Source organism: Pelodiscus sinensis, unplaced genomic scaffold (assembly GCF_049634645.1).
Source record: "Pelodiscus sinensis isolate JC-2024 unplaced genomic scaffold, ASM4963464v1 ctg35, whole genome shotgun sequence".
Classification (NCBI taxonomy): domain Eukaryota; kingdom Metazoa; phylum Chordata; order Testudines; family Trionychidae; genus Pelodiscus; species Pelodiscus sinensis.
The window spans coordinates 3,606,186-3,631,922 of NW_027465908.1; the positions used below are offsets into that span (position 1 = coordinate 3,606,186).

Consider the following 25,737-nt stretch of genomic DNA (forward strand, 5'->3'; position numbering starts at 1 on the left):
AGGGGGTGCGAATGCAGTGGGTCTCCAGCAGTGGGAAAAAGAAGAAAGGACAGACAGAAGAAAGAAGAGGGCGGACCACAGGTTGTTCGGGGAATGAAGCAAAGTGTGATAGAGATTTGCAGTGTACTGAGATGCATGATGAGATTATAGGGATTGAGCCAAGGTGCCTCACCTTTCTGGCTCCACTAGGCACTCATGTGAGTGGCAGACAGTATCGAATTCCCAAAGGGAATGAGGCTGGTGCTTTGTCCTTTACACCACTGCTGATGGTATGTCACGTTGCTTAGAACTACCACTGATGCTTCTGTGCCCATAGGAGACATATGCCATCCTTGTCCTCAGGCTCTGGAAAGAGTCATTGCTGTAAAGGGGTCAGAAGAACCTCCAATAAACAAGCAGCAGCAATTTTCTATGATTCCCCCCTCCCCAAAATGGTTAATTTGGAAAGGCAGCTTTCAGAAGCTGATAGCCAGAGGGCAAGAGGACACTGTTTCCATCAGCAGCCAGCCAAAGTGTTGCCAATTGAAATGCAGCTGGCAGGTTCTGCTCTATTTCCCTGGGCAAGCTCAGCTCTTATTAAACTCAGTTGTTGTGGTTGCTGGAGGTGAGGTTTCTAGCTTGCTTCCAGGTTGCTGGAGGTGAGGTTTCTAGCTTGCAAAGTTCCCATTAACTTCAAAAAAGGCCAGGATTTCACACCAGATTCTTAGACGGGCTAGGCAATAACACGGCGGCAGTTCGCCATGATTATCCCCTGCAGGCCACCTCCACTATATTTACCTGCCTAGCTGCAGGTACTGGCAATCACAGCTCCTGTTGGCTGCGGATCGCCATTCTCAGCCAATGGGAGTAGTGCAAAAAAGCACAGACTGGGACACCACTTCCTGCTGCTCACATTGGCTAGGAACTGCAGTCTGCAGCCAACAGGAACTGCGATGGCCAGTACCTGTGACCGTGCAGGTAAATATAGTGGTGAGGGCCTGCCAGGAGCTAAGCCTGGTGGACTCCAGCCCGCGGGCCGGTATTTGCCCACCCCTGCTCTTAGTTAACTATTGATCCAAATCTCCAACCTGTTTCTTCCAGAGAAACCTTCCAAGCCCAAATGCTGGGTGGAAGGCGAGCTTTCTGAAGGAAAGGAACTCTCCTTACAGTGCAATTCTGCCTCCGGCACAGCACCCATCTTGTACCAGTGGCAGCGCATAAGTGATGAGGAAGGAAAAATGGAACACTTGCCCCCTACGGCACGAGTCAGTAAGTCATCCCAAGCCCCCTCCTGGTGTTTCCACAGATGAAAGAAAAAGAATGAGGCCTTACTTCTCCGTGCCCAGCTCTGTCACTGGCTGATGTTGTAACACTTGGTAAATCACAGAGTTGCTCACAGCCTATTACCCTGTCATTACAGTGGATGCTATTGAGTGGAAATAGTGCAGTAGTGACTAGGTGCTCCAGTCATGGGAAAGGGCCCCATTGCGGTAGGCCCTGTAGGTACTCATAACAAAAACACAATCCCTGCCCTGAGTTTACAGTCTGCCTATTCAACTTTATTATTTGCTGAGTGTCAACAATATGATCCACATCAATAATACTTCCCAGGGTATTTGGAGGCCCTAATTCATTGCTTTTCATGTGGGTTTAGAGTTTTGTATGACAGATATTATAGAAACATATATGACTGATTGTTAGCATTATTTATTTGCATTCACGTAACAGCTAGAAACCCCACCCCAAGATTGCAGCCGCATTGCACAAACATAGCGAGAAAGAGGCTCTGCCCCAATACGCCTGCAATTTAAATAGGTAAGACAAAGTGTTGGAGGGAAAAGAGAGACACAGACGTCAAACAACTTGTCCGAGAATACCCAGAAAGTCAGTGACAGGGCTGGAAACAGCTTTTTTCTGCCAGGGAGACATTTCCTCTGATTTTTATGACTTATTTGATTTTTGTGTTTCCATTTCAGACTTTTCTAATCCTGGACAAGTTCTAATGAAGAATCTCACACAGATGGCTACAGGGTTATACCAATGCACTGCCTACAATGAGGCTGGACAAGAAAATTGCTTTGTGCAGGTGACAGTCCAATGTGAGTATCAGGGGGTAGCGAGTTACCCAAGATGCTTTAACAATGGCAGTAGCTCCTATGCTGTTAAAAGCTGTGTCTGTACAGGAGACATGCCACACCCGTGTTTGAGCTGAATACTTGCATAATCTGAAGTGACTCTTCCTTACTCATTATTGACTTTATGGGTTTGCATAACGTTACTGGTATGGCTGAGGGCTGTACAAAAAGACCTGAGGTTTAGATATTTTGTTTCCATTGACTCTGAGAAGACGGGCGGAGCACTGGCAATAATGCTGAATTGCTGAGCTTCCAGGGCATTCAGCGGGTAGAGGCACTTACAGATGTACTGGTTGTTTAATAGAGGACTATACACTGTAACATTCCAATCAAAAATTAAGCATCTGTCCTAATTAAGAGAGAAATCTGTCTAAAAACAGCCTGAAAAGATTTACTATGAAACAAAATAATGCAGATTAAAAATTATAATTAATGCATTTCATTTTTAAGCCATGTTTGACATCTTCTGCATAAAGGCCAGAGATTAGGGTGTCACACCTGGTTAACCATGTCAGCTGGAGTGAAAGGAACAGGATACCAGGCTATGGCTAGCACACTGCACTGTATCCCCCAAGATTTATGTTTAGAAATCAATCAATCCATAAAACACATTTTTTCTGGCTTTTCAAAACTCTGTGGGCCCAATTCACAGGTGAGAACAGCAGAGAGGTTGAAGGCCTGCAGTAGGAGTTCTCTGTGGAGGTCCGACAGCTTTACAATTTATCTTCACTCCAGTCTGAAATTGCAAAGAACATTTCCCTACACATCTAAAAATGGGTGGGCAAGATGGGGCAAAGGAAAAAAGGTGAAAGGGATTTGAGTTTTCAAGTTGTCTTGCTTACTGACAATTTATGATGCCCAATATAACACTGCACCTAGGGGGGGTTTAAGCCAAGCCAAGGATGCCCAGATCATATGCACAGGTGCCATTTTTAGCATTTCTATAAATCTAAGGGCTTTTCTATGCAATTTTCAATGGCTTAATTTACAGTATGATTTTAAACCAATCTATTTATCAGTAAAAAGCCCTGTATGGACACACTGCTGTTTAAGTGTGATATATTTTGGTTTAGATTAAACCTATATATAATCAATTTAAGATAATCCAAATATAAACCTGCTTAAACTAACAAAGAGTATCCACACAGCCTTTTGTATCAATTTAACTAATCTGGTTTAAAATATCACTTTAAGTTAAATGAGCAACCTCTGGCTACGTCTAGACTGGCATGATTTTCCAGAAATGCTTTTAACGGAAAAGTTTTCTGTTAAAAGCATTTTCGGAAAAGAGCATCTAGATTGGCACGGACGCTTTTCCGCAAAAGCACTTTTTGGGGAAAAGCGTCTGTGCCAATCTAGATGTGCTTTTCCGCAAAAAAGCCCAGTTCGACATTTTCGTGATCGGGGCTTTTTTGTGAAAACAAATCTAAGCTGTCTACACTGGCCCTTTTGCGCAAAAGATTTGTGCAAAAGGACTTTTGCCCGAACGGGAGCAGCATAGTATTTCCACAAGAACACTGACAATCTTACATGAGATTGTCAGTGCTTTTGCGGAAATTCAAGTGGTCAGTGTAAACAGCTGGCAAGTTTTTCCAGAAAAGCGGCTGATTTTCCGGAAAAACTGGCCAGTCTAGACACAGCCTCTGTGTGTAGACAAGAATAAAGGAACAGGTTTAAGCTAAACCAAAATAAGCCATTTTTAATAAGAATGACCACACAGGGGTATGCAATGACTTTAACTGCATTGTCTTACAAACCAGTGTAAGGGCAGGTCTACACACTTACTGGGAGATCGGCATGGTGGTGATCAATTCCCTGAGCAGACAAATTAGCAGGTTTAGTAAAGACCCTAAATCAACCACTGATCTAGCTTTCATCAACTCCAATAATACACTGGAATGAGAAGCAAAAGGGAAGTTTACGGGAGAAATGCCCCACAGCGGAGACCCTGTGGCAACTTGACCTGAGGCACATTAATTCCAGGTACGCTATTCATGTAGCTGGAGTTATGTACCGTAGGTTGACGTTGCCCCATAATATAGACCTGCCCTAAGTTAAGTCCTGCATGCAGGCAAGGCTAAATAATTTGATTAATTAAATAATTTTTTGTCCTGACTCACATCCAATGATACTTGCAAATTGATAGTTTAATTTTATTTAGTTAGGCATTAGGAAAAACTTTCTAATAAGGATAGATAAGTACTGGAACAGACTTCCAAGGAGGTTGTGGAATTTCCATTATAGGGGGATTGTAAGAACAGGAATCTGTCAGGAATAGTCTAGGTTTATTTGGTCCTGCCTCACCACATGGGAGGTGGACTAAACGACCTGTTGAGATGCTTTCCAGCCCTACATTTCTATTTCTATAGTTCTGTAAAATCTAAGTGATATAAGAGAACAGATTGTGGAGTGGAATCTGGCTATGTGATTCTGTGGAGAATCTACTAACACACATTTGTTTCTGGGATAACAGACGCACGAAGTATTGGCATGGTCGCTGGAGCAGTGTGTGGGGTCCTGGTAGGGCTGTCCTTGGTCTTCCTGATTGTGTGGCTGACCATAAGGAGGAAAGAAAAGAAGAGGTATGAAGAAGAAGAGGCCCCAAATGAAATCAGGTAATCTGCTCACACCCTCTTTAGGCACACACATTCCCAGCATGATGGGTTAACTTTAACATATGGTTTCCATTGTCTGTCAAGTAACAAGCTAAAAATCTCTCTGAGCCTTGTGTTAAGATGCTTGACTTTATTAACAAGGTTCTAGACCACATTGTGGAGATCTTACAATAAGATAAAAAATGCTGTTTTCCAAGGGCAAATCTAAGATAAAATGCAAGCTACTCATTCTCTGACTCATTCACTCACACCCAGTTTCCACCCCTCCCTGAGCCTATATTTATCCCTTTTCTGAACTGAATTCAGATTGAACTGCCTTTAAATTCTTAACTGTTTGAATGATTTTCACTCCAGGTTCTGTCTGTAGGACAGGGATGTTCTTGCACTCTTTCTGGCTGTGATGCAATGAAGACTGCTGGTTAGCACTGAGTGAAAGAATTCTCCCAGCATGAGTGACTTTCTACACAGTGCTGATGTAACATTGTTGCTGATATATTTGCTGGGTGTGGGCCATTATGTAAGCCAGCAGAAGATAGTCCCTGCCACAGTTTGCCCAAAATTCTCATTAGAAAATTATTTAGAAAAGGAAATCTCCAGAAATGCATTGCAGCAAGCTGTGCCCTTGGAAAATGCCTCACTTTCTTTCACCCTTAATTCTGTTTGTTAAGGAGTGCCTGCCCCACCTGATATGCATTTACCAGTAGTTAGGAGTCTTTATAATGCATTCAGCAGTGGCTCACTGCCTTTTGAGATGTCAGGATGGCTGTATGATCAAAGTAAGCAGCTTACTTTCCTAAGCTCCCACTTGTTTTATATTTCCCTTCCACCTTTTGTTTCAATCTATTTCTGCCTCTTGCTAAATCATCTGTTTACCCATCTCTTCCCACTCTGCTTCATCTTCTTCCTTTTTTACATGCCTGACTGTATATCCCTGCATTTACTAGCATGACTGGCCCCACGGGTTTCTGTTCACACAACTACTTTTTTCATTTTGAGTGGGGATTACAGCATCAGGCCATTAATAGCTGAACTCTTTGCACACATACTCTGCACTCATTGCAGGCATCTCACAGCCTTTTACAGATACCTCACAAAGTAGTATAACTTAATGTTATGAGCAGTTAAATGCATTTTACAGCTAGGTCAGCTGATAAACTGAGGGTTTAAGGTACATGTCACAGTGTCACACAGCAAGTGTGATGTCAAATGGAATTGAACTCAGGAGTCCTTGCACCCTGCTCAAACTCCTAAGCTTTTATCTCTTATAAATGATAAAGAACATTCAGAAGTTTCTCCTAATCTTAGTGGCAACTTGATCTGGTATAGTCTGTAGGTGTTACTATTTTTGTTCTCACAGTATTTTAATCCTGCCACCTTTTGTGTTTGCTTGCAGAGAAGATGCAGAGGCTCCCAAAGCCCGTCTAGTGAAACCCAGCTCCTCTTCCTCTGGCTCCAGGAGCTCACGTTCAGGCTCATCCTCAACCAGATCGACAGCCAACAGTGCCTCTCGCAGCCAACGGACTTTGTCCACGGAAGCCACCCCTCATATAACTCCTTCCCGGTACAGCCGGGTGGAGACAGAGGGGAGGGAAATTGATCCAAAGAAAGTTAACCATGCCACCCTAGTGAAAATGGGAGCCACCCCAGTCATGTTGCCTGCTCAGAGCCGGGCCTTCCAGACCGTTTGACTGCTCACCTCTGGTCTGAAAAATCCAGCCATCCAGAACTACAGTACAAACCACCAGCCATATAAGCATCTTTAGATTAGCTTATCATCTTGGTTCTTTTTAAAACCACTTCTGATTATTTACTCCACAAGAAGCCCTGTCAACCTCCTCTCTTTCTGCATATTTCTACACTGAGGTTCAGACACTGATTTTTTTTTTTAAGAGACCTGAAGTCGGAGGGAAAAAAGGGGCTTTATTTTGTTGTTAATGCTTAAAAAAGGGAATGTTGGATACTCTAAAAATACAGCTGAAAATTAGAACAGCTGAGCACTGTGAAAATTAAATGCAATGTTCTGGGGTCTGGTAACAAATCTCAGGATTTTTTTTTTAAAAAGGGATCACCTGAGGCACAAGACATAAAATACTTCAGGGGAGTTTGAAAACATCTTTAATACAGGTTTTTGAGACATTCTCTTGTCCTCTGAGGTAGTATCTTAGTTGGAGAGTCCTCTGATCACCTTCAAAGGAACTGACCACTGCAAATACCTTTTAGCAAAATAACTATAGGAGACAAAAACTCAAATCACATGGCAAGTGATAACTGAAATCAGTAGTGAGAAGTAGCAAGAATATAGTAGATAGAAGTAACCTTTGTGCTGAAGAAAGGACTTTGTTATGGGGATGCAAGTACTGTAATTGTAAGAGGAAACTGAAGACTAATCAGGAGCCTGAATCAGATCTTGTTAACACCAGTGTAAATCAGCTAAAGATACTAAAAAAAGGTACAATCAGCCTAAGTGAGATCAGATTTAGACCTTGAATCCCAGATAAAGGAGGTCCCTTGTGTGGTGAGGGCTAGTGAATGAACAGCATAGGAAGTCTTGAAGGATGAACTTGGGGTGTGCACTTCTTGGTACCAGTGATGATAATGCACAAGTCTGGGATGAGCACTGTAGCAGAAGCCTTGTGAATAGTCCCACAGCTAAATGAACAATGTGGTGGAATTGTTTCGCACACCTCTAAGAAAGAGTTGAGGTGCATTGGTGGAGCATGTTGGGAAGTCAGCAAACAGGGAACATGCAACAAATTTAAAACTAATTTGAAATTAAATACTTGTTATACAATAAAGTATATTTAATTCACCTATGAAACTCAATGCCACTTGGCATTATTGAGGTAAAAAAATAGCATGACTCCAAGTATTAGACATTTTCAAGAAACACACATTAGAGCAGATTAGAATAAGCCTTTATGAGATTTGTTCTCCAAATTGTAAACCAGTAAATGATGATAGTTAGGGATACATGTCCTTGGCTGGCAAATTATATCATAATTGTTTAGCATAGTATTTATTGCATCTTCTGCTGAAGCACTTGGTACTGGCCATGGTCAAGCACAGGACACTGGACTAAATCGACCATTGTTTCTGATCCAGCAAGTCCTATAATGTAGTATTCCTAAATTCAGGAATTAATAATTATGGTAACTGAGTTTTACTCTCACCAGTGGAAGAGGTTTTCTCCATCCCATGGAAGAAGTCTAATCCAATTGGAGATGTACTATGCAGAGAAGTGAGCAAGTTTGAATCTGTAATTGTTTCATTTGAGGGATTAAAGTTAACCTCTTTTTCTGATAGAGGTCCACCATTTTCAACTGTACGATGGCGATTTTAGAAAATAATGACTTGTGATATCTTGCAGAGGCACCAAAACTTGATCAAACACAAACCTCTGAATGTTTCTTCTATCAGAAGATTGTGTTCCATAGCCATTTGGGGGAAATCCATGAAGAATAATAGATGGCCTCTATTCTTTGAGAACTTCACTTTCTAGTAACAGTAATCCCCTTAATCTTTAAATGTGAAAATATTCACTTCCTTCCCTTTAGCAAACTACAATGTTATTACTCAGAGGTGCAACATATCAGCATTGCTGTGCAGGGGGAACAGTCTGGTGTCACATCCAATCTTGAAAGCCCATTGGAAAAGCCCCAAAGTATACCATCTTTTGGTTAGAGCCTCTGCTTTCGTGCTACAGTATGCTGTGTTGTCCATTACATTGCTTTACTTTGATCTTTTCGTTACTAGCCAAAATACAAAAAAGTTTCTCACTGATTGACCCCTTTATAAGCAGGTGGCTGAAATTAGTAGTTTGTCTACAAGTGGGGTTGCACCCATTTAACTAAGCATGTGCTTTAAAAATCAATATAGTTAAACCTGTGCAAACAACTTAAATCAACATTATAACTAGTTTGTACTGATGTAGCTTGCATTGATTAGAAGCAAGTTGAAACTAAACTGAAATAAGCCAATGTTAAGCCAAAATGAGTGTCTATCCAGGAGTTTGCACCAGTTTAACTAATGTTTTTTCTACACTTAATTTAGTGTAGTCAGAAGATTTAGATTGTCTCAACTATGCTGTTCAGGAGTGTGGATTTTTCATATCCCTGAGCACCACAGGTAGGTGGATTTACTTGTCTCATGTAGACCAGGCCTAAGTTGATTAAAAAAAGAAATATTTAAGTTAAACCAGTGTAAGTTGTGTGTGTGTAGTGGGGTAAGTGGGACTTTATAGTGCATAGCTTTTTTGTTGGTGTTGGCCCTTACACAGAGGTGAATCTCACCAGTTGTTTGAATGGTGATAGCCACAATTTTACAGTGTACCCCTACTAAGTTTGCAGACATTGCTGGGAACATGTATTTCATATAAGTATTGTACTAAGTTCCTCATTACAGAAATCTTCAACTCAGCAATCAGAGGCTTATTACTAGAGAATGGAGGTTAAGGATTTGAAAAGCTGAGTTGTCTGATGCCTCGATACAAGATACTGTATATTCTTCTTGAGCCTTCACTGAATAGTCTAGATTCCCAGCCCAAACTGCCATTCTTTAACTGAAACTAGCAAAGTACAACATGCCATGATACTGCTGTTCAGACCATACTAATTATCTTACAGGTTACAATGAAGTCAACACTGAACTTCACTGCTGAGTATGAAACTTTATTTTAAAAAAAAACATAAAAGGGAATGTGAGGAAGATATTAATCACAAGCATTTCATTTTTCAAAGGGATATTTTCTGCCTTCATCATGGTACAATCAGGAGTTTTTTGAAGGGAAACAGTTCAGTTAAACCAAACTTTTTGTAAAATATATTGTATTTAAAGCATTTACTGTTATGATGTATACCAGTTATCGCTATAATGTGATTGCATACATTCTTATGTAGTTTTCTTCTGGTTCTCAGCAGCTAAATTGGGTTTACTTTTCTAATACTTGCTATAATTGGTGTACTTGTCCTGTGTTTGAGTGACACAGAGGAAAAAATATTTATTATAGATTCCTTTGAATCAACAATTTAATAAAACTGTTTAGGGGTTTCGGTTTTTGTTTTTAATAAAGATGCTGCACTTAAGGTCTGCAGTTCATTTAAACTAGTAAGAATGCTTTCTGAGCTCTATTATACTCTACACAGTCAAACAAGACACCAAGCAAAAGCCCTGTGTTGATAATAGTGTCTTGATAATTCTGTACTTACAATATTTGGTGAATTAGAAATCCTGAGGAAATCACATTTCCAGCCCCTGACCTTACTGTCTAAATTACACACAATACATAAATATTAAGTGAAATCTTAGCCTTACTTGAGATCAATGAGAATTCTGCCACTGATTTCAATGGAAGTAGTATTTCATCAATATTTAGGCTGAGTGTAAATTTCAAACTAATAAGGGTGGTATTGTGAATACGGTCAGGACAAATACTGCTCACAAACAGAACTACAGAAATTCACCCTTACTCCAGAACAATCAAATTTCAGTGTCTAATAAGCTGTATATATGGGATGACAGACAATAAAACCCTTAAAAATTAAATGATTTCCATTGCAAACAGGGTGGATTTTCCTGCTTGCTTGGATGTTTTATGTAAAGCTCTCCAATTGCAGTTCACACACACACACACACACACAAAACTATGGTATGCCCACATCTTGAATACTGTGTACAGATGTGGTCTCCTCACCTCAAAAAAGATATTTTGGCCTTGGAAAGGGTTCAGAAAAGAGTAACTAAAATGATTAGGGGTTTGGAATGGGTCCCATATGAAAAGAAGTTAAAGCGACTGGGACTTTTCAGTTTAGAAAAGAGGAGACTGAGGGGGGGATATGATAGAGGTCTATAAAATCAGGAGTGGTGTGGAGAGGGCCAATAAAGAAAAGTTATTTATTAGTTCCCATAATAGAAGAACTAGAGGACACCAAATGAAATTAATGGGGAGCAGGTTTAAAACTAATAAAAGAAAGTTCTTCTTCACACAGCGTGTAGTCAACCTGTGGAACTCCTTGCCAGAGGAGGCTGTGAAGGCTAGGACTATAACAGAGTTTAAAGAGAAGCTAGATACTTTCATGGAGGTTAGGGCTATAAAAGGCTATTAGCCAGGGGATAAAATGGTGTCCTTGGCCTCTGTTTGTCAGAGGCTGGAGAAGGATGGCAGGAGACAAATCGCTTGGTCATTGTCTTCAGTCCACCCTCTCTGGGACTACTGTCGACAGACAGGCTACTGGGCTAGATGGACCTTTGGTCTGACCCAGTACGGCCGTTCTTATGTTCTTATGTAACATAGGCTTATCCACATTGCCCAGAGTGAACCAGGCCTGAGACCCTACAGAACTTCTACTAATGATAAAATTGAATGCAGTAAAGACAATCCACTGCCATTATTGAGCCCCACAAAACTCCAAATCCTGATGTCTGCTGGGGAAGTTGCATTGTGGCTAGAGGTTCTAGGACTGTGGTTCTCAACTGGTGGTCCATGATGACTTTTTCGGTGGTGCATAGGAACATTGTCCAAAGTCACACGGCGTGAGCAGGCGCACAAGCACACGGCGCGTCATCCATTGCGTCACCTAGGACGCAACTGAGTAGTGTTGCCAATAATTTCCGTCTGAAGCTCCTCTGAGCATCACTGTAGCTGCTGAGCAGTTGCTGTGTCATTCATCATGTGCTGGAGGTGGTCCACCATGAAAATTTTTGGATTGGCCTGGTGGTCCGTGGACTGAAATGAGTTGAGAACCACTGTTCTAGAAGGAATTCCAGACTGGTAAAGTGCATACCCAAGGGAGATTGCTTTCTGCTCCATATGCTTGGGTGTGGAGGTAAAGGACCCTGGCTACTTTGAAGTAGGAATAAGATCCTCCGGAAAAGGGCACTTTTTCCGGAGGATCGGGGCCAGTGTAGACGCTGTTTTCTGGCTTTTTTAAAAGCCGGAAAAAAGCGGCGGACATTTTTATTTAAATGCCGCGGGGGATATTTAAATCCCCCGCGGATTTCCCTATTACGGCTTCTGAAATTAACATGCCCCTTCTGGAAAAGGGGCCAGTGTAGACGTAGCCTTGGAGTTTAGCTTTGGCCCCGGCCCTAGGCAATGGGACTCACTCTTTGGCCCTGACAAGTGAAACACCAGCCCTGACGACTGCATTAAAACAATCACGTCCCAGTTTCAGAACTGCTGATTTAAAGGATCTAAAGCAGTGGTCATCAACCAGTAGATCAGGATTTACTGGTAGCTTCTGGAGCCTCTGTCAAGTGATCCTGACTGGTTTGGCTGGGAGGCTATCAAGTGCTGACACTTCAGCTGCCCCTCCCTCGACTGCCCTGCTGATTCAGCCCTCTGCCTTGAAGTCCCTCCTCCACCCTGAACCCTCCTGCATGCTATACAGGGTGGGGAATGCAGAGGAGGAGGGTGCTGATGTGAGTGCATCCCTCTCACTCAACCTCTGCATTAGGGATGTAAGTTACTAGCTGTTTTCCTCCCCCTCCCCTCTTGCTGTCTCTATCAGGCAGCAAGGTTGGTGGAGCAGGAGCTGGTGCAGGGGGGGAGCCGGCTTAAAAGCCAATTCCCCCCAGCACCATCTCTCGGGGCGGGGCTACGGGGGCGGAGGTCAGAGGCACAGCAGGGGACTGGGTGCGAGCGAGGAATCAGATGCATCTCTGCTTTTTAAATGTAGAAAGAGCTGCCTACCTTTTGCTACATTTAAAAAGCAGAGCTGCAGCGGGGTAAGCTCCCAGGACTATGCAGGGGGGCATAGCTCATGCCCCTGGCCTTAACAATTAATTGAATAGTCAATGGGCAGGGCTTGCCAAACCGCGACGAGCCCCGCTCGCCAGCCACGCTGTCCGGCAATCTGCGCATGCGCAGATCGCCGGAACCTGGCTCTTCCGGGTTACAATCTACTCGCCACAGGCGAGTTGATTGTATCATTTGTCAAGCCCTGTGAATAGGCAATTAGCTGATTATCTACATTTTAACATCCTTACTCTGTACCCCATCTCCAGAGCGTGGGGCGTGACAAGACTCAGGATGGAGTGAGCATGGTGGCAGTAGCTCCTACATCTGAACACGCTTAGCATACTTAAAGGAGCAGTATGAATGTCGGTCACTCACATGCGTCTCTGTCACTTACACAAACACACTGTCTTTCACACTCTTCTCCTGACCCAACACATACTTCTTTCAAAATTTATTTCAGGTTTTTGACTGGTCGGTCTGTGCATTTCATAATTTTTATTTCTCTTAGGCTTAATTTTAATTCGAGTAGAGAACTGTAAAATGCCTAATTTGTCATAGAAGAAGTAATTAATTCCTGTGGTAATTTAAAATACAGGAAACCCCAAAGATGTGACTGCTTGAGTTGTGACCCCCCACACTTACAACCATTTTTGTAATTTCGGAAGGGGACGAAAACCGCCAACTTACGTCCTCGGCCCGCACACCTGTCGTAAATGAGGGTTTGAGTTATGATGCCCTCATCTTGCAACACTTACCCAGGAACTGATTGCGTCGCAAGTCGGGGGCCTTCTGTATATGTTTTCATTTTCTACTGGTGGTGCACATAACAAAATTCATTCTCTCTAATGTTTCTACCCATATGTGGAACACTGGCTGGAAGTCTCCTGGAATCAGGCTTGATCTCCTCAAGGCTTCGGCATCCAAATTGAGGGACCAGTCACTAACAATCCAGCAGCACAGAAGGGTTAAGGGAGACTCCTGGTCTTGCACCACTCCTGTGCCTAAAACGTCCTCGTGACCAGGGCCGGCCCTCCAGGGCACACTGCGCATGCGCTGCCCAACCCGGCCCTGCGGCCGTGGGGGGAAGGGCGCTGCTGGTCGGCGCCATGGGGATGGTGGCGGGGGGGACGGCGGTGCTGCGGGAGCCAGGCGCACGGTGCCTAATGGCAGCTATAAGGGCTGCCGTGCGCCCCTGTCAGCTGCCATCAGGCGTCCCCCATCGGTTGGTGCCCCGGGCAGCTGCCCAGCACGCCCACCCCTCAGTCCGGCTCTGCCTGTGACCCCTTGGAAAAGCAGGGTAGGAAGTCTCCACATGCTGCCCTTGCCTGCAGGTCCCTTGCTCCACCGCAACTTGCAGTGACAAGGAATGGGGCCTCCTATCCACAGGCACTGCATGGAGCCACCTGTCCCTCCCCGTAGGAGCTGCTGCTGGACATGCCAGCTGTTTTCAGTAGTGGCGGAGGGCCAGGGTGAGTCTGCCTTAGTCCTTAGTCCTACTATGCCACCAGAGGTAAGTGGTGCCCAGTCAGAGCCTGCTCTAGCCCTAAACCCCCCTGCCCCAGGCTCAGCCCAGAGCCCCTCCCGCATTCCAAACCCCTTGTCCCAAGACCAGAGCTTGCACCTACCTGCACTTCAACCCTCTGCCCCAGCCTAGGGATGTGAACATCTGACTAGTTGACTATCTGAAAAGCAAATGTTTATCAGATAGTCGACATGCAAGTCGACCATTGCTTCCCCCCCTTTCTGCCTCTATTAGAAAGAGGTAGCAAGCACGCAGGAGAGGTAGGGGTACTTCAAAGCGGCAGTACTTCATGGAGCTTGGGGCCAAAGCCTAGGCTCCACTCAGTGCTGCTGCTTTGAAATGCCCGGGGCAGCAGACTGGGCTGCATTTTGCTTCTCTGCGTGGGCAAAAGGGCTGCTCACAGGGCGGGGGCACAGCTGAGGTGGCTTTGCGTGCTCCCCCGCCCCCCAGGCCTGGGGGTGGAGGCGCGCATGCAGCACGTGGCGCTTTGAAGCACCTTGAGCTGCTCACAGGGCGGAGGCAGAGTGGAGGAGACAATCAGGGCCTGGGGTTGGGGGAGCAGAATGAAACTTCATTCGCCCTGTCCTGGCCCTGAGAGGAGTAGGGTTACCAGGTAGCTTTAGAAAAAATACCGGACACACTTGATGGGGGGGGGGGGGAGAAGGGACCAGCTGGGAGGGGAGTGGGACTGGCTGAGGGGGGAAGAGGAGGGATGGAAAGCAGGGCTGGCGGGGGAGAGGTCGGCTGGTGGGAAGCAGGGCTGGTCAGGGGAGTATCAGGGGCAGTGGGGCTGGCCGATGGAGATCAGGGAGGTGGCCAGCGGGAAGCAGGGCTGGCCAGGGAAGGGAGTCAGCGGGAGCAGGGCTGGCTGGGGGAGATCGGGAGGAGGAGAACCAGCCATCAGGAAGCTGGGCTTGCTGGGAGGGTGTCGTGGGAAGCAGGGCTGGCCGGGGGAGGGGGAGAATCGATCAGCGGGGAGCGAGACTGATCCAGGCACATGCAGATCCCAGCGAAGCACGAGCGAGTCCGGCTACGGCTCCACAATGTGCTTCAACAGCGCTCAGGAGTACGGACAGGGCTTCTCCTCCTCCCCAAGGCATCACTCCTACGTCAGACGCAACCAGAGGCTCCCAAAGTCAATCGCGCCCCACCTCCCAGCCACTCTCCCCGCCCCCGCCAGGCTTCCGTTGGGTGCCCAGCCAGAAAAACAGAAAATACCAGACCCACTTCCTCAGATCAAATAGTGGAAGAAAATAGTCACAACCATATATACCAAAGGATACAATTAAAAAAAATGAACACATATGAAAAGGACAAATCACATTTCAGAACAGAAGGGGAATGCGGGGGGGGGGGGGGGAGAGGTAAATGTCTGTGAGCTAATGGTATTACAGACATTTACCTCCCCCCCCCCCCCCCCGGCATCGCCCTTCTATTCTGAAATGTGATTTGTCCTTTTCATATGTGTTCATTTTTTTTAATTGTATCCATTGGTATATATGGTTGTGACAATTTTCTTCCACTATTTGATCTGAGAAAGTGGGTCTGGCCCACGAAAGCTCATCATCTAATAAACCATCTTGTTAGTCTTTAAAGTGCTACATTGTCCTGTATTTTGTTTCAGCTACACCAGACTAACACGGCTACATTTCTATCAGAAAATACCAGACATTGCACATGTCCAGTTATTTTCTGAATTTTTTTTACCAGACAGAGGGCCCAAAAACCAGACTGTCTAATTGAATACCGGACACCTGGCAACCCTAGCGAGGAGCCCGCAGCACTTCAAAGTGCCACATGCTCCCTGCAGTGCGGTAGGAGACTTCCCATGCTCTCAGGCACCGATTGGCCTGGGGTGGGGGAGCGTGCTAAGCCTCTTCCAGGGCATGGGTGCCTAGAGGGAAGGAGGGGCTCCCCCACCACCAGAGCAAATCCTTCTGGGGTGGCCTGGGGCTACTTTAAAAATTTCGGAAGTGGCCCCCGGGCAAAAATTATTGCACACCCCTGGGTTAACTGGTGGCTGCTCCAGCCCTGCAGGGGGCAAGGATGCTGTGGGTAGGGGGCTGCTCCCTTGCTGGCGGGTGTGTGTGTGTGTGTGTCACTCCTGCCAGACTGCAGCTGCCCCTCTGCCTGCCCCTCCCTTAGTCCGTTAACCAGTTTAAGTCAGGGTGGGGAACCTTTTTGGGGTCCGGGACCGCTGACCCACAGAAAAAAAATCAGTCAAGTGAGAAGCGAAAAAAGGAAAACCAAACCCTCAATGATGTGGACCCCACCTGAGGAGAAAGACACTCCCCCCATTCCCCTTGCATACCAGAGCAGAGGTGATCCCAGGCTAGTAGACTGTGCGCTCCAGCCCCACTGAGGCGGGGGAGGGGGAGAGACAGTGTAAGGCAGGGAGACTGGAATGCCAGGATGGGCTACCAAGTGCTGGGAGGGAGCCCCAAGCCTCAGGGGGCAGATTCAGGTAAGCCGGGAGCCACATCCATCCTCAGGTTCCTCACCCCTGGTTTAGTGGTACACCAATTGAACAGGTTTTTCCAGTCCTACTACCCAGTGCTGGCACTTCAGCTGGCCTCCCGCCACTGTCATGCTACTCCTGACATATGTCTTGGAGCTGCCCCTCAGGAGCCTCCTGCTTGCTCTGCAGGATGGGGGAGGCAAAAGACAGGAGCACTGACCTCAGGGTGTCCCTGTCCCAGCTCTATCCCGTCTCCTCAGCGAGCAGGGCAGGACCTTGGAGCAGAGGCGGGATGGAGCAGGGCAGGACCTGGGAGCAGAGGCGGGATGGAGCAGGGCAGGACCTGGGAGCAGAGGCGGGATGGAGCTGGGCAGTGGCTCCCAAACTTTTTGAGGCCATGGACCCCCTTTCAATCAATTAAAATACTACGGCCGCCCCCAACACTGTAGCTGCGCCTGCAGCCCGTACGTCCCTCCCTCGCGCTGCTCCCCGCGCACAGGACGCGGCAGGGACTGAGGCAGGTGCTGGCGGCAGAGGCCCCTCTCAGGTGCTGCCAGACGCCCAAGGGCGCAGACCAGCCTCTGCACTGGCATGATTTTGCACAAATACTTTTAATGGCCCTCGCGCTGACCTATGCCCTGTGCAGACAGGCTGCGGGGGGGGGGGGGGGGATGTGACTCCCACAATTAGTTAATCATTAACCAGGGTGGGGGAGGGGCTGCTCCAACCCCTTGGCCCCGCCCTTACCGGTCAGTGTAGGGAGGCTCCGCAGACCCGCACCAGCACGTGGTGGGGGAGGGGCGCGGGAAAGGGCGCAGGGCGCGGGCTAACGAGATTCGCTTCCCTTGCGCGGCCCCCTCAGACGCCATTTTGTTTCCCTTCCCGCTCTCCCGCCGCACCCACGATCCACGCAGACACCGCCAGCTCTGCGATCTGATTGGTTATTCTTGACCCCCCTTCCCCCACCCCGCGGGCACCCGTTTCCCAATATGCAAATACAGCCACGCTGTGACGCAATTGGTTCGCTTGCCGGTCTTCCTTTCGCCTTCTTCCGGCCGGCAGTGCGCTTTTATGCAAATGTAGCGTCAGCCTGGAGCTCTGATTGGATCCCGCCCTCTCGCAGCACCACCCTATCCGGCCGCCAGCACTTCCCCAGCCGGGCACTGGCGTGAAAGTTCGAGAACGCCGGCCGGCAGACCCGCCTCCTTCCTGTGTGTGTCACAGAGGGGGGGCGAACTCCGCTCACTGCGATTGGGTCTTGCCGGGGGGAGGCGCGCCAGGATTGGCTGGCTGGCGGCGAAGGCTCGCGTCAGTTCTGGAAGGTTCTGAGGGGGGTATATAAAGTGTGTGGGCACCCTGGCAGCCAGTCTCATTCCGCGCTGCCGTTCCACCTTTCGCTTCTCTTGGTGCTGAGCCAGGCCGCACGGATCAGGTAACGGGGCCTTGCCTTCCGCTGGGGGGGGGGGGGGGGGGAAGAGAGAGCCACTGGAGCCGGGCCGTGCTCGGAGGTCCGCAGCCTGGACCTCCGCAGGGTCCGCAGCCTGGGCGGCTTCCCAGCGTGGGGGAGGGGCGCTCGCTTCGTTCCCACCCGCTTCGTTTATGAGGCGGGAGGGGGCGAAGGCCCTGGGGCCCGGAAGTGCTCCTCGGCCCGCTGCGGGATCGCTCCCCGCCGCCCCCATGCAGTGGGGGAGGGCGCTGCCTGCGGGCTCTGCTTGGCGTAAGGCTTATCCCACGTGCTCGGCCTTGCGGGGCGCCCGGCCGGTTCCGGCAGGGGCGCGCGGGGGGGGGGGGGGGGGTTGCCCATGTGATCTCGTGCAGCGGCTCGTTCCGCAGGGGCTGGTAAGAGCGCATGCGCGCGCTTGGGCTGGTAGCCACGTGGTGCGGCGGGGCATGCTGGGACGTGTAGTCCCATGGTCACGCTCGCGGCCTGCGGCCGGAGCTGCACGCCAGGGCCTGGGGATGAAATCCGCATCCCTCGGTATGGCGACTGCGCCCCCCTCCCAGCGCGCACGTGCGCTGCTACAACCCACGTGGCGGGATGAGCGCGGTCTCGCCCCCCCATGGCTGGCGTGCAGATTAAGTCGCAGCTCCCTCCTGGTCCTCTATTCTCAGTGTTTACTGGCCCAGTGGCTCCAATTACAACACACTGGGATTATGTATCCTGCCCGGGTGTCTTGCTAGCCGAACTAAAACAGTATATTGTCTTGAGGGCCAAACCTGTAGACATGAGTTATTTAGCTACTAATTGTTTCCTTGTTCTGTGTCTCTTAAAGGTACAGTATCCTGTACCTTTTCCCATTTGCTAATCTGCACTATTCTTGGCATTTTATGTTAGACTCCTGAAATTCACAGTGTACATAATAATACTTTAGTTCTTTAGTCTAACATAGATAGATCTAGTAAAGTTTAGCTAACGAACTGAAAGCGTGTTCTCATTACAGGCAAAATGTCTAAGGGACCAGCAGTTGGAATTGATCTTGGCACCACATACTCCTGTGTTGGGGTCTTCCAACATGGCAAGGTGGAGATCATTGCCAATGATCAGGGCAACAGGACCACGCCAAGTTACGTTGCCTTCACAGATACAGAGAGGTTGATCGGTGATGCTGCAAAGAACCAAGTTGCAATGAATCCTACCAACACGGTTTTTGGTAAGAAATGAGGTTTTTAAAATGGATTTGTAGCACTTCTGTAGGTGTGTATATGGAGATATACCTAGTTCATAAAACTGAAAGGGACCTTGAGAGGTCATTGAGTCGTCCCCTGCCCTCGCTTTAGGAACAAATACCATCCTTGATAGATTTGTCCCACGAGGACTGAACTCACAACCCTGGGTTTATCAGCCCAGTGCTCAAAACAGTGAGCTATCCCTCCCCTAAATAGTTAAATTTCACTATTGACCTGAATAAAGTTGCTGTATTGTTGCTTAGCTAACAAGGCACTTAAGGAAAAAAGGTGGAGAGTCTTAGCCAAAATTGGGCTCTCTAACTTGAATGTATATGGAGGGGAAGTTAAATGCTTCACTCTGGCTACAGGCTTGTGGAAGACCTTTTGCACAACTCTTGTGCAAGAGCACATCCACACTGCCATGGATGCTCTTGTGCAAAAGCACATGGCAGTGTGGATGCTCTTGCACAAGAAAGCTTTGATGGCCATTTTAGTCCTAGGGCTTTCTTGTGCAAGAAATTCAGGTTGCCTGCCTACACTGCCCTCTTGTGGAAGAGATCTTGTGCAAGAGGGCTTATTCCTCATGGGGAAAGGAATAACTTTTCCAGAAGAAGCCTTTTTTGATGCTTTACTGTAAATTTAGTTGTGAAGAATGTGCATGCAATGTAGATGCTCTGCAAGTTTTTGCATGAGAACTGTGCAGTGTAGACAGCCTTTCTTTCTCCTTAGGTAACATTGCTTAAGTTTTTTTTAACAGCACGCTGGTGTTAACTGTCATGAGGGACAAGTTCAGATTCTCATTCTATTTATTATATAGTCCCAGTCATTTTAACTGGCATACAGGCTAACCACCATAACAAAATTAAACAGCTAAAGTCTAACATCAGTACTCTGCTGCATAAGATCTGTAGAACTGCATAAGACATTGAGGTAGGGGTGGGGAGGAGGAACAGTACTACCCCTCCATTCTTATGAAGCTGAGATTTTTGATATTGTCCTGATACTGGTAGGCTATCTTGCTTAAAATCTGTTCATGCCATAAGTCAGTTTTCATAATTCCTTTCACCTGATACTGTGGAGTTGCTTCCCATGGCCTTAAACACAGTAGAACTGAAATGTTAATTTTACTTGTTTCCTTTTGCGAAAGGGCTAATTACAATAGTTAACTCTTTTCAGATGCAAAGCGGCTGATCGGTCGTAGATTTGATGATGCTGTTGTCCAGTCGGACATGAAACATTGGCCATTCACTGTGGTGAATGATGCTGGCAGGCCGAAAGTCCAGGTTGAGTACAAAGGGGAGACCAAGAGCTTCTATCCAGAGGAAATATCTTCCATGGTTTTGACAAAGATGAAAGAGATAGCAGAAGCATATCTTGGGAAGGTGAGATTTGAGCTACTCAACTAACTTTATTAGAATTTGAGGAATTTAGGAGTTCATACTTTCATGTGTGGTATAAGAACATAACAGATGACTGACTCCTCCCTCTCTCTCTCCCTGTTCAGACTGTTACTAATGCAGTGGTCACGGTACCAGCCTACTTCAATGACTCCCAGCGCCAGGCCACAAAAGATGCTGGAACCATTGCAGGTCTTAATGTGCTCAGGATCATCAATGAACCAACTGCTGCTGCTATTGCTTATGGCTTGGACAAGAAGGTGAGGGGGAAGCTTTAAAATACATAATGCAGCTAAACAATCTTTCCTAATTAGCTCAGTGCTGATGGTAATCTCCAATATCCAATGTTTCTTCCTTCCAGGTTGGAGCGGAAAGGAATGTCCTTATCTTTGACCTTGGGGGTGGCACTTTCGATGTTTCAATCCTCACTATTGAGGATGGCATCTTTGAAGTGAAGTCAACTGCTGGTGATACCCACTTAGGTGGGGAGGACTTTGATAACCGTATGGTCAATCATTTCATTGCTGAATTCAAGCGTAAGCACAAGAAGGATATTACTGAGAACAAGAGAGCAGTTCGCCGGCTACGCACAGCATGTGAACGTGCTAAGCGTACTCTCTCTTCTAGCACTCAGGCCAGTATTGAAATTGACTCGCTCTATGAGGGCATTGATTTTTACACCTCAATTACCAGAGCTCGTTTTGAAGAGTTAAATGCTGATCTGTTCCGTGGCACTCTGGATCCTGTGGAGAAGGCCCTGCGGGATGCCAAACTAGACAAATCACAGATCCATGACATTGTACTGGTTGGTGGATCAACCCGTATTCCCAAGATTCAGAAACTCCTGCAGGATTTCTTCAATGGGAAAGAGCTGAACAAGAGCATCAATCCTGATGAAGCTGTGGCTTACGGTGCAGGTAACTAAAAGATAAATTATTGGGGCTATTAATGCTGAATCACTTAAAGTACTCTCAGCGGTCAAGCCATGTGCCCCAAAGACTAATAGGGAACATACTAGCCATTAACCATGGCTTGAAATGTTAGTGACCTTTGACTGTTAATGGCATCCATGCCAAGTCACTTGGGCAGCTTTCAACTTAATTACAAGAGAGCATGTTCCCAGTTTACTTGCGGTGATGAATCTGGTTCCAAAGCCATTCGTAGTTTCCACCAGAAGTTTACTGATGATGGCTAAAGCCTTCCTTGGATGTCTGAGCAAGTTAAAGAGACTGTTTTGCAGTTGAAGTGGTTCTCTTTGGGGGTGGAAGGGTTTCTTGGCAAGGACTTCAAATTGTTACTTTCCTTTCAGCTGTTCAGGCAGCAATCTTGTCTGGGGACAAGTCTGAGAATGTACAAGACCTGCTACTGTTGGATGTCACTCCTCTGTCTCTGGGTATTGAAACAGCAGGTGGTGTCATGACAGTCCTGATCAAGCGGAACACTACAATTCCCACCAAGCAGACTCAGACATTCACCACATACTCTGACAACCAGCCTGGTGTACTCATTCAGGTGTGTATCAAGGCAGGGCAGACCAGTTAAGGGGCTCATTCTTTGTGCTGTTTTGCTGCAGCATTGAGGCAATAGACTGGTAAGTATTAAACAGTTTTCAGTTTGAACTGACATGGAATTAATTCCATAACTAGACTGGACATAATTACATTCAGAGCTGAAAGTGATAACTAATGGCTGCTATGATGAAAATGATTCCAAAAACCATTCGTAGTTTCCACCAGAGGTCAGAAGACCCATGTTGGCACAAAGTACCTTCCTTGGATGTCTGAGCGACCATAAGTGAACAGGTTTTGGCTTTATGATCAGAGATTAAGTAGTTGGAGAGGCTAACTTGCAACTAACAGTATAATAAAACACTAATCTGTCACTGGTCCTTGTTTCTAACCACTATGGCAGGTCTACGAAGGGGAGAGAGCCATGACAAAAGACAACAACTTGCTGGGCAAGTTTGAGCTGACTGGCATTCCTCCAGCTCCAAGAGGTGTACCTCAAATTGAAGTAACATTTGATATTGATGCCAATGGCATCCTGAATGTGTCTGCTGTGGACAAGAGCACTGGCAAGGAGAACAAGATCACCATTACCAATGACAAAGGTAGGCATTGTGTAGACTGAGCCAACATTGCAGCAGTTGTAGAAGGGTGCAGCCCCTGACATGAGGGACACAACTGGAACTCAATTTCTCAATACAGTTCCTCCAAGGGGTGGCATTGGTACTGCTGAATAGTATAGATACTCTGAACTCATTTTGCAGTAATGAGGTCTACAAAAGCCTTGTTGCAACAGTCTAAATCTGATTAACTTTCTTACAGGGCGATTAAGCAAGGAAGACATTGAACGCATGGTGCAGGAAGCAGAAAAATACAAAGCAGAAGATGAGAAACAGCGTGACAAAGTTTCCTCTAAGAATTCTCTAGAATCATATGCCTTTAATATGAAGGCTACAGTTGAAGATGAGAAGCTCCAGGGCAAGATCAGCAGTGAAGACAAGCAGAAAATCCTAGACAAATGTAACGAAATTATCAACTGGCTGGATAAGAATCAGGTATGTTAATTTTACATATCTGAGTCAAATGATCAGACTTTCAAAAGCAACTATTTCCAGAGCTGCTAAATTAACCTGAAAATGAGCACACTTCAGTGTGCAGCAACAAACTGGCAAGTCTGTCCTGCCATTGGTGGCATCTTTGTAGTCTTTCTGCAGTGCCTACAGAAGATGGCAGTACCAAAATCAAAGGTGGGTTCCTAGGTTCTGTGGTGGCAGGCAATGGTTGCTATGATGAAAGTGACTCCAAAAACCATTCGTAGTTTCCACCAGAAGTCGAAAGACTTATGTTGGCTTAAAGTACCTTCCTTGGATGTCTGAGCGACCAAGCTTTCTAAAGACTGCCTTAAAAGGGATTTGCCTTGTTGGTATAAAGTCTGGCTTTAAACATACCGTGTCAGAATAATGGGTTCCCAGTTTACCTGTTTGCTTTGACATTCACTTTCTAGTTCAGGAAGTACTGTGCTGAAAATTAACGACACTAAATTGACGAGAACTGAGTGTCAGTTCAGCAGAAGAGCTATAGATTTAATTCCTTTAAATGCCTAATTCTGGATCTGAGTTGTATAGCTCTATAGCATATAAAATACAACTTAGAATACCCAGTAGGTAGGTTCTTGAGCTGTCCTTAATTGTTCTATGCAACTTGATCTGTTCCAGACGGCTGAAAAAGAAGAGTTTGAACATCAGCAGAAGGAGCTGGAGAAGGTCTGCAATCCCATAATCACAAAGCTGTACCAGAGCGCTGGAGGAATGCCTGGTGGCATGCCTGGGGGATTCCCTGGAGGTGGAGCTGCCCCATCTGGAGGGGCCTCATCTGGACCAACCATTGAGGAAGTAGATTAAATGCATTGGAAGCATTCTACAGCTGGCTACTTAGAGTTGAGGGACTCAAGGCTGGGTGCAGTGGCAGTCTAAAAATTCCATATTTCAGCTGCTGTATAAATTGTTTCTGGGCATTCTGAATACTTGAACATGTGCACAGGGAGGGAAGGTGAACACCATTGCACTTTATCAGTACTGTAAACAATTGGAAGTACAACTCGTGCTAAGGAATAAAACTTATTTAATTGGCATCACTGCTTAGTCTTAACTTCATTTGAAAGGTGGTAACTTGTGGCTTATTTACCCAGAATTCCTTAAGTATGTAAAGCAACTTGCATGACAATGACTAATCAAATGATAGCTCATCCTGGAGAACTACAAGCATTATTTTCATGTTGGATTGCAAGTCAGCTGTCCAATTCTCTTAATCTATTGGGTTTTTGATTAGACAGATCAAACTTCAGTCACAGATGTGGCATCTTAACGCTATTCAAGCTGCATAACAGTGGAAGATGGTTTGAGTAGCTTTCTTTAGCTGCAAGTGGGAGTGCAATTCAACTTCTGGGAGATGTTCAGGGTGCAAGCTTAAGGAATTTGAACTGAAATTTAAGTGACCACATTCAGTTTACCTGTTGAGCAAAAAAGCAAAGGGTTTGCTTTCATGCCACCCTTACAGGCAGTCTGAATAGTAAAATTGGATACTGGTGAGGCTATAGAAGAGTAAACACCTTTAATCTTCATATGAAGGTGCAACAAAAAAATAGGGCGCAGCTACTCACTCCCAGTGGCAGCTGTTGGCACAGGCATCTTAAGCATCTTAGGATTCTAAAGTGAAATGTGTTAAAGCACTATGTAGGCTGTTAGACTAAAGGCCTACAAAAAAGTCTCATTTAAGCTTTGTATAGGTTTGAGTCTAACTTTAGACTTACGCCCAGAATCAAATGCAGCTAGTTTTATGTATTAAGCCCTGAAATAAAGCACCAAACTGCTGCAATATAGCCACACTTAAAAGCTACAGAAGGGGTCTGTTGCTATAGTTATCCTGCCCTCCTGTTAATAGTGCAAAAGTGAAGGAAGCCTGAGGGTTTTAGCTAGCTTAGCCTAGGGCTGGGGATGTTGGCCTGGATCTGAGCCCCATGGCTCAGGGATTCTCCCTGCGTTAGCTCTCCTAACCCACAGGGCTGGAGCTTAGGTGGGAGGGGAATGTAAAAGTGTTTCCTTCCTTCTCAGGACTCTTCACTCTTGTGTTGTGCACCCTGACTCTTTTTCCTGTGGCCCTGACCTAAAAAAGCTTCCCCATCCTGTCACATAGTTCAGAGTTTGTCTATACCTGTGTTATGCAACTTGACTGACAATTTGAAAAGCAGACCTGGTTTCAGTAATTTGATACTTGTTCCAAGAGCTCTAGCCATGGTCTCACACTAAAATCAGGGGCTCATGAATGAGAAGCAGGGGGCCAGTCCACCATGGTTTTTCCCCCCCCTAACTGGGCAGCAGCAAATGCTCCTCATTCCTCTTGCACACAAGAACCTAAGGGCTCTCAGGGAAGCTGGATTTTATGTGCTCCAGCCCTGCAGGGAGGTGTGGGGGGAGGGATCTGGAGCACCAGCAAGCCTCTAGCCAGATCTAGCCCATGGGCCTGAGATGCTCCACCCTGCTAGCTCAATGGTCTCCAACCTTAAGTACAAGATCACTTTCTGAATTTCAGTCCAGGATCTACCTCAAAACCCAAATACCCCTCCTTCCACCCCTTTGCTGAGGCTCCTCACTATGTGAAGGGGGGGGGGAGACAAATCAGTACCCCCTGCCTCTGTCTGCACAACAAGCAGGAGGCTCCTAGGGGC

The 25,737-nt window shown here is 46.4% G+C and overlaps 2 protein-coding genes and 2 non-coding genes across 5 annotated transcripts in view; all 4 read left to right on the forward strand.

Moving 5' to 3' along the window:
* The window catches only part of LOC102454605 (CXADR like cell adhesion molecule), a 99,804-nt gene extending 89,971 nt beyond the window's left edge, over positions 1-9,833 (forward strand). For both annotated transcript variants that reach the window (XM_075916512.1, XM_006116626.4), the window contains 4 exons: positions 1,081-1,248; positions 1,956-2,078; positions 4,588-4,729; positions 6,123-9,833. In XM_075916512.1, coding sequence (XP_075772627.1) covers positions 1,081-1,248; positions 1,956-2,078; positions 4,588-4,729; positions 6,123-6,417 — 728 coding nt within the window. In that variant the 3' untranslated portion in view covers positions 6,418-9,833. The remainder of the gene's footprint in view (positions 1-1,080; positions 1,249-1,955; positions 2,079-4,587; positions 4,730-6,122) is intronic.
* Positions 9,834-17,722: 7,889 nt separating this feature from the next.
* Positions 17,723-24,144, forward strand: LOC142824493 (heat shock cognate 71 kDa protein). The gene is made up of 9 exons (XM_075916511.1): positions 17,723-17,876; positions 18,886-19,095; positions 20,288-20,493; positions 20,616-20,768; positions 20,870-21,425; positions 21,818-22,020; positions 22,420-22,618; positions 22,836-23,068; positions 23,729-24,144. The coding sequence occupies exons 2-9, from the start codon at positions 18,891-18,893 to the stop codon at positions 23,912-23,914; spliced, it is 1,941 nt and encodes a 646-aa protein (XP_075772626.1). The 5' UTR covers positions 17,723-17,876; positions 18,886-18,890; the 3' UTR covers positions 23,915-24,144.
* LOC142824521 (small nucleolar RNA SNORD14) lies at positions 21,637-21,727 on the forward strand. The gene has a single exon (XR_012899379.1). It is a non-coding gene; the product is annotated as a small nucleolar RNA SNORD14 (small nucleolar RNA).
* LOC142824522 (small nucleolar RNA SNORD14) lies at positions 23,295-23,393 on the forward strand. Its single transcript, XR_012899380.1, has one exon. It is a non-coding gene; the product is annotated as a small nucleolar RNA SNORD14 (small nucleolar RNA).
* Positions 24,145-25,737: the final 1,593 nt, after the last annotated feature.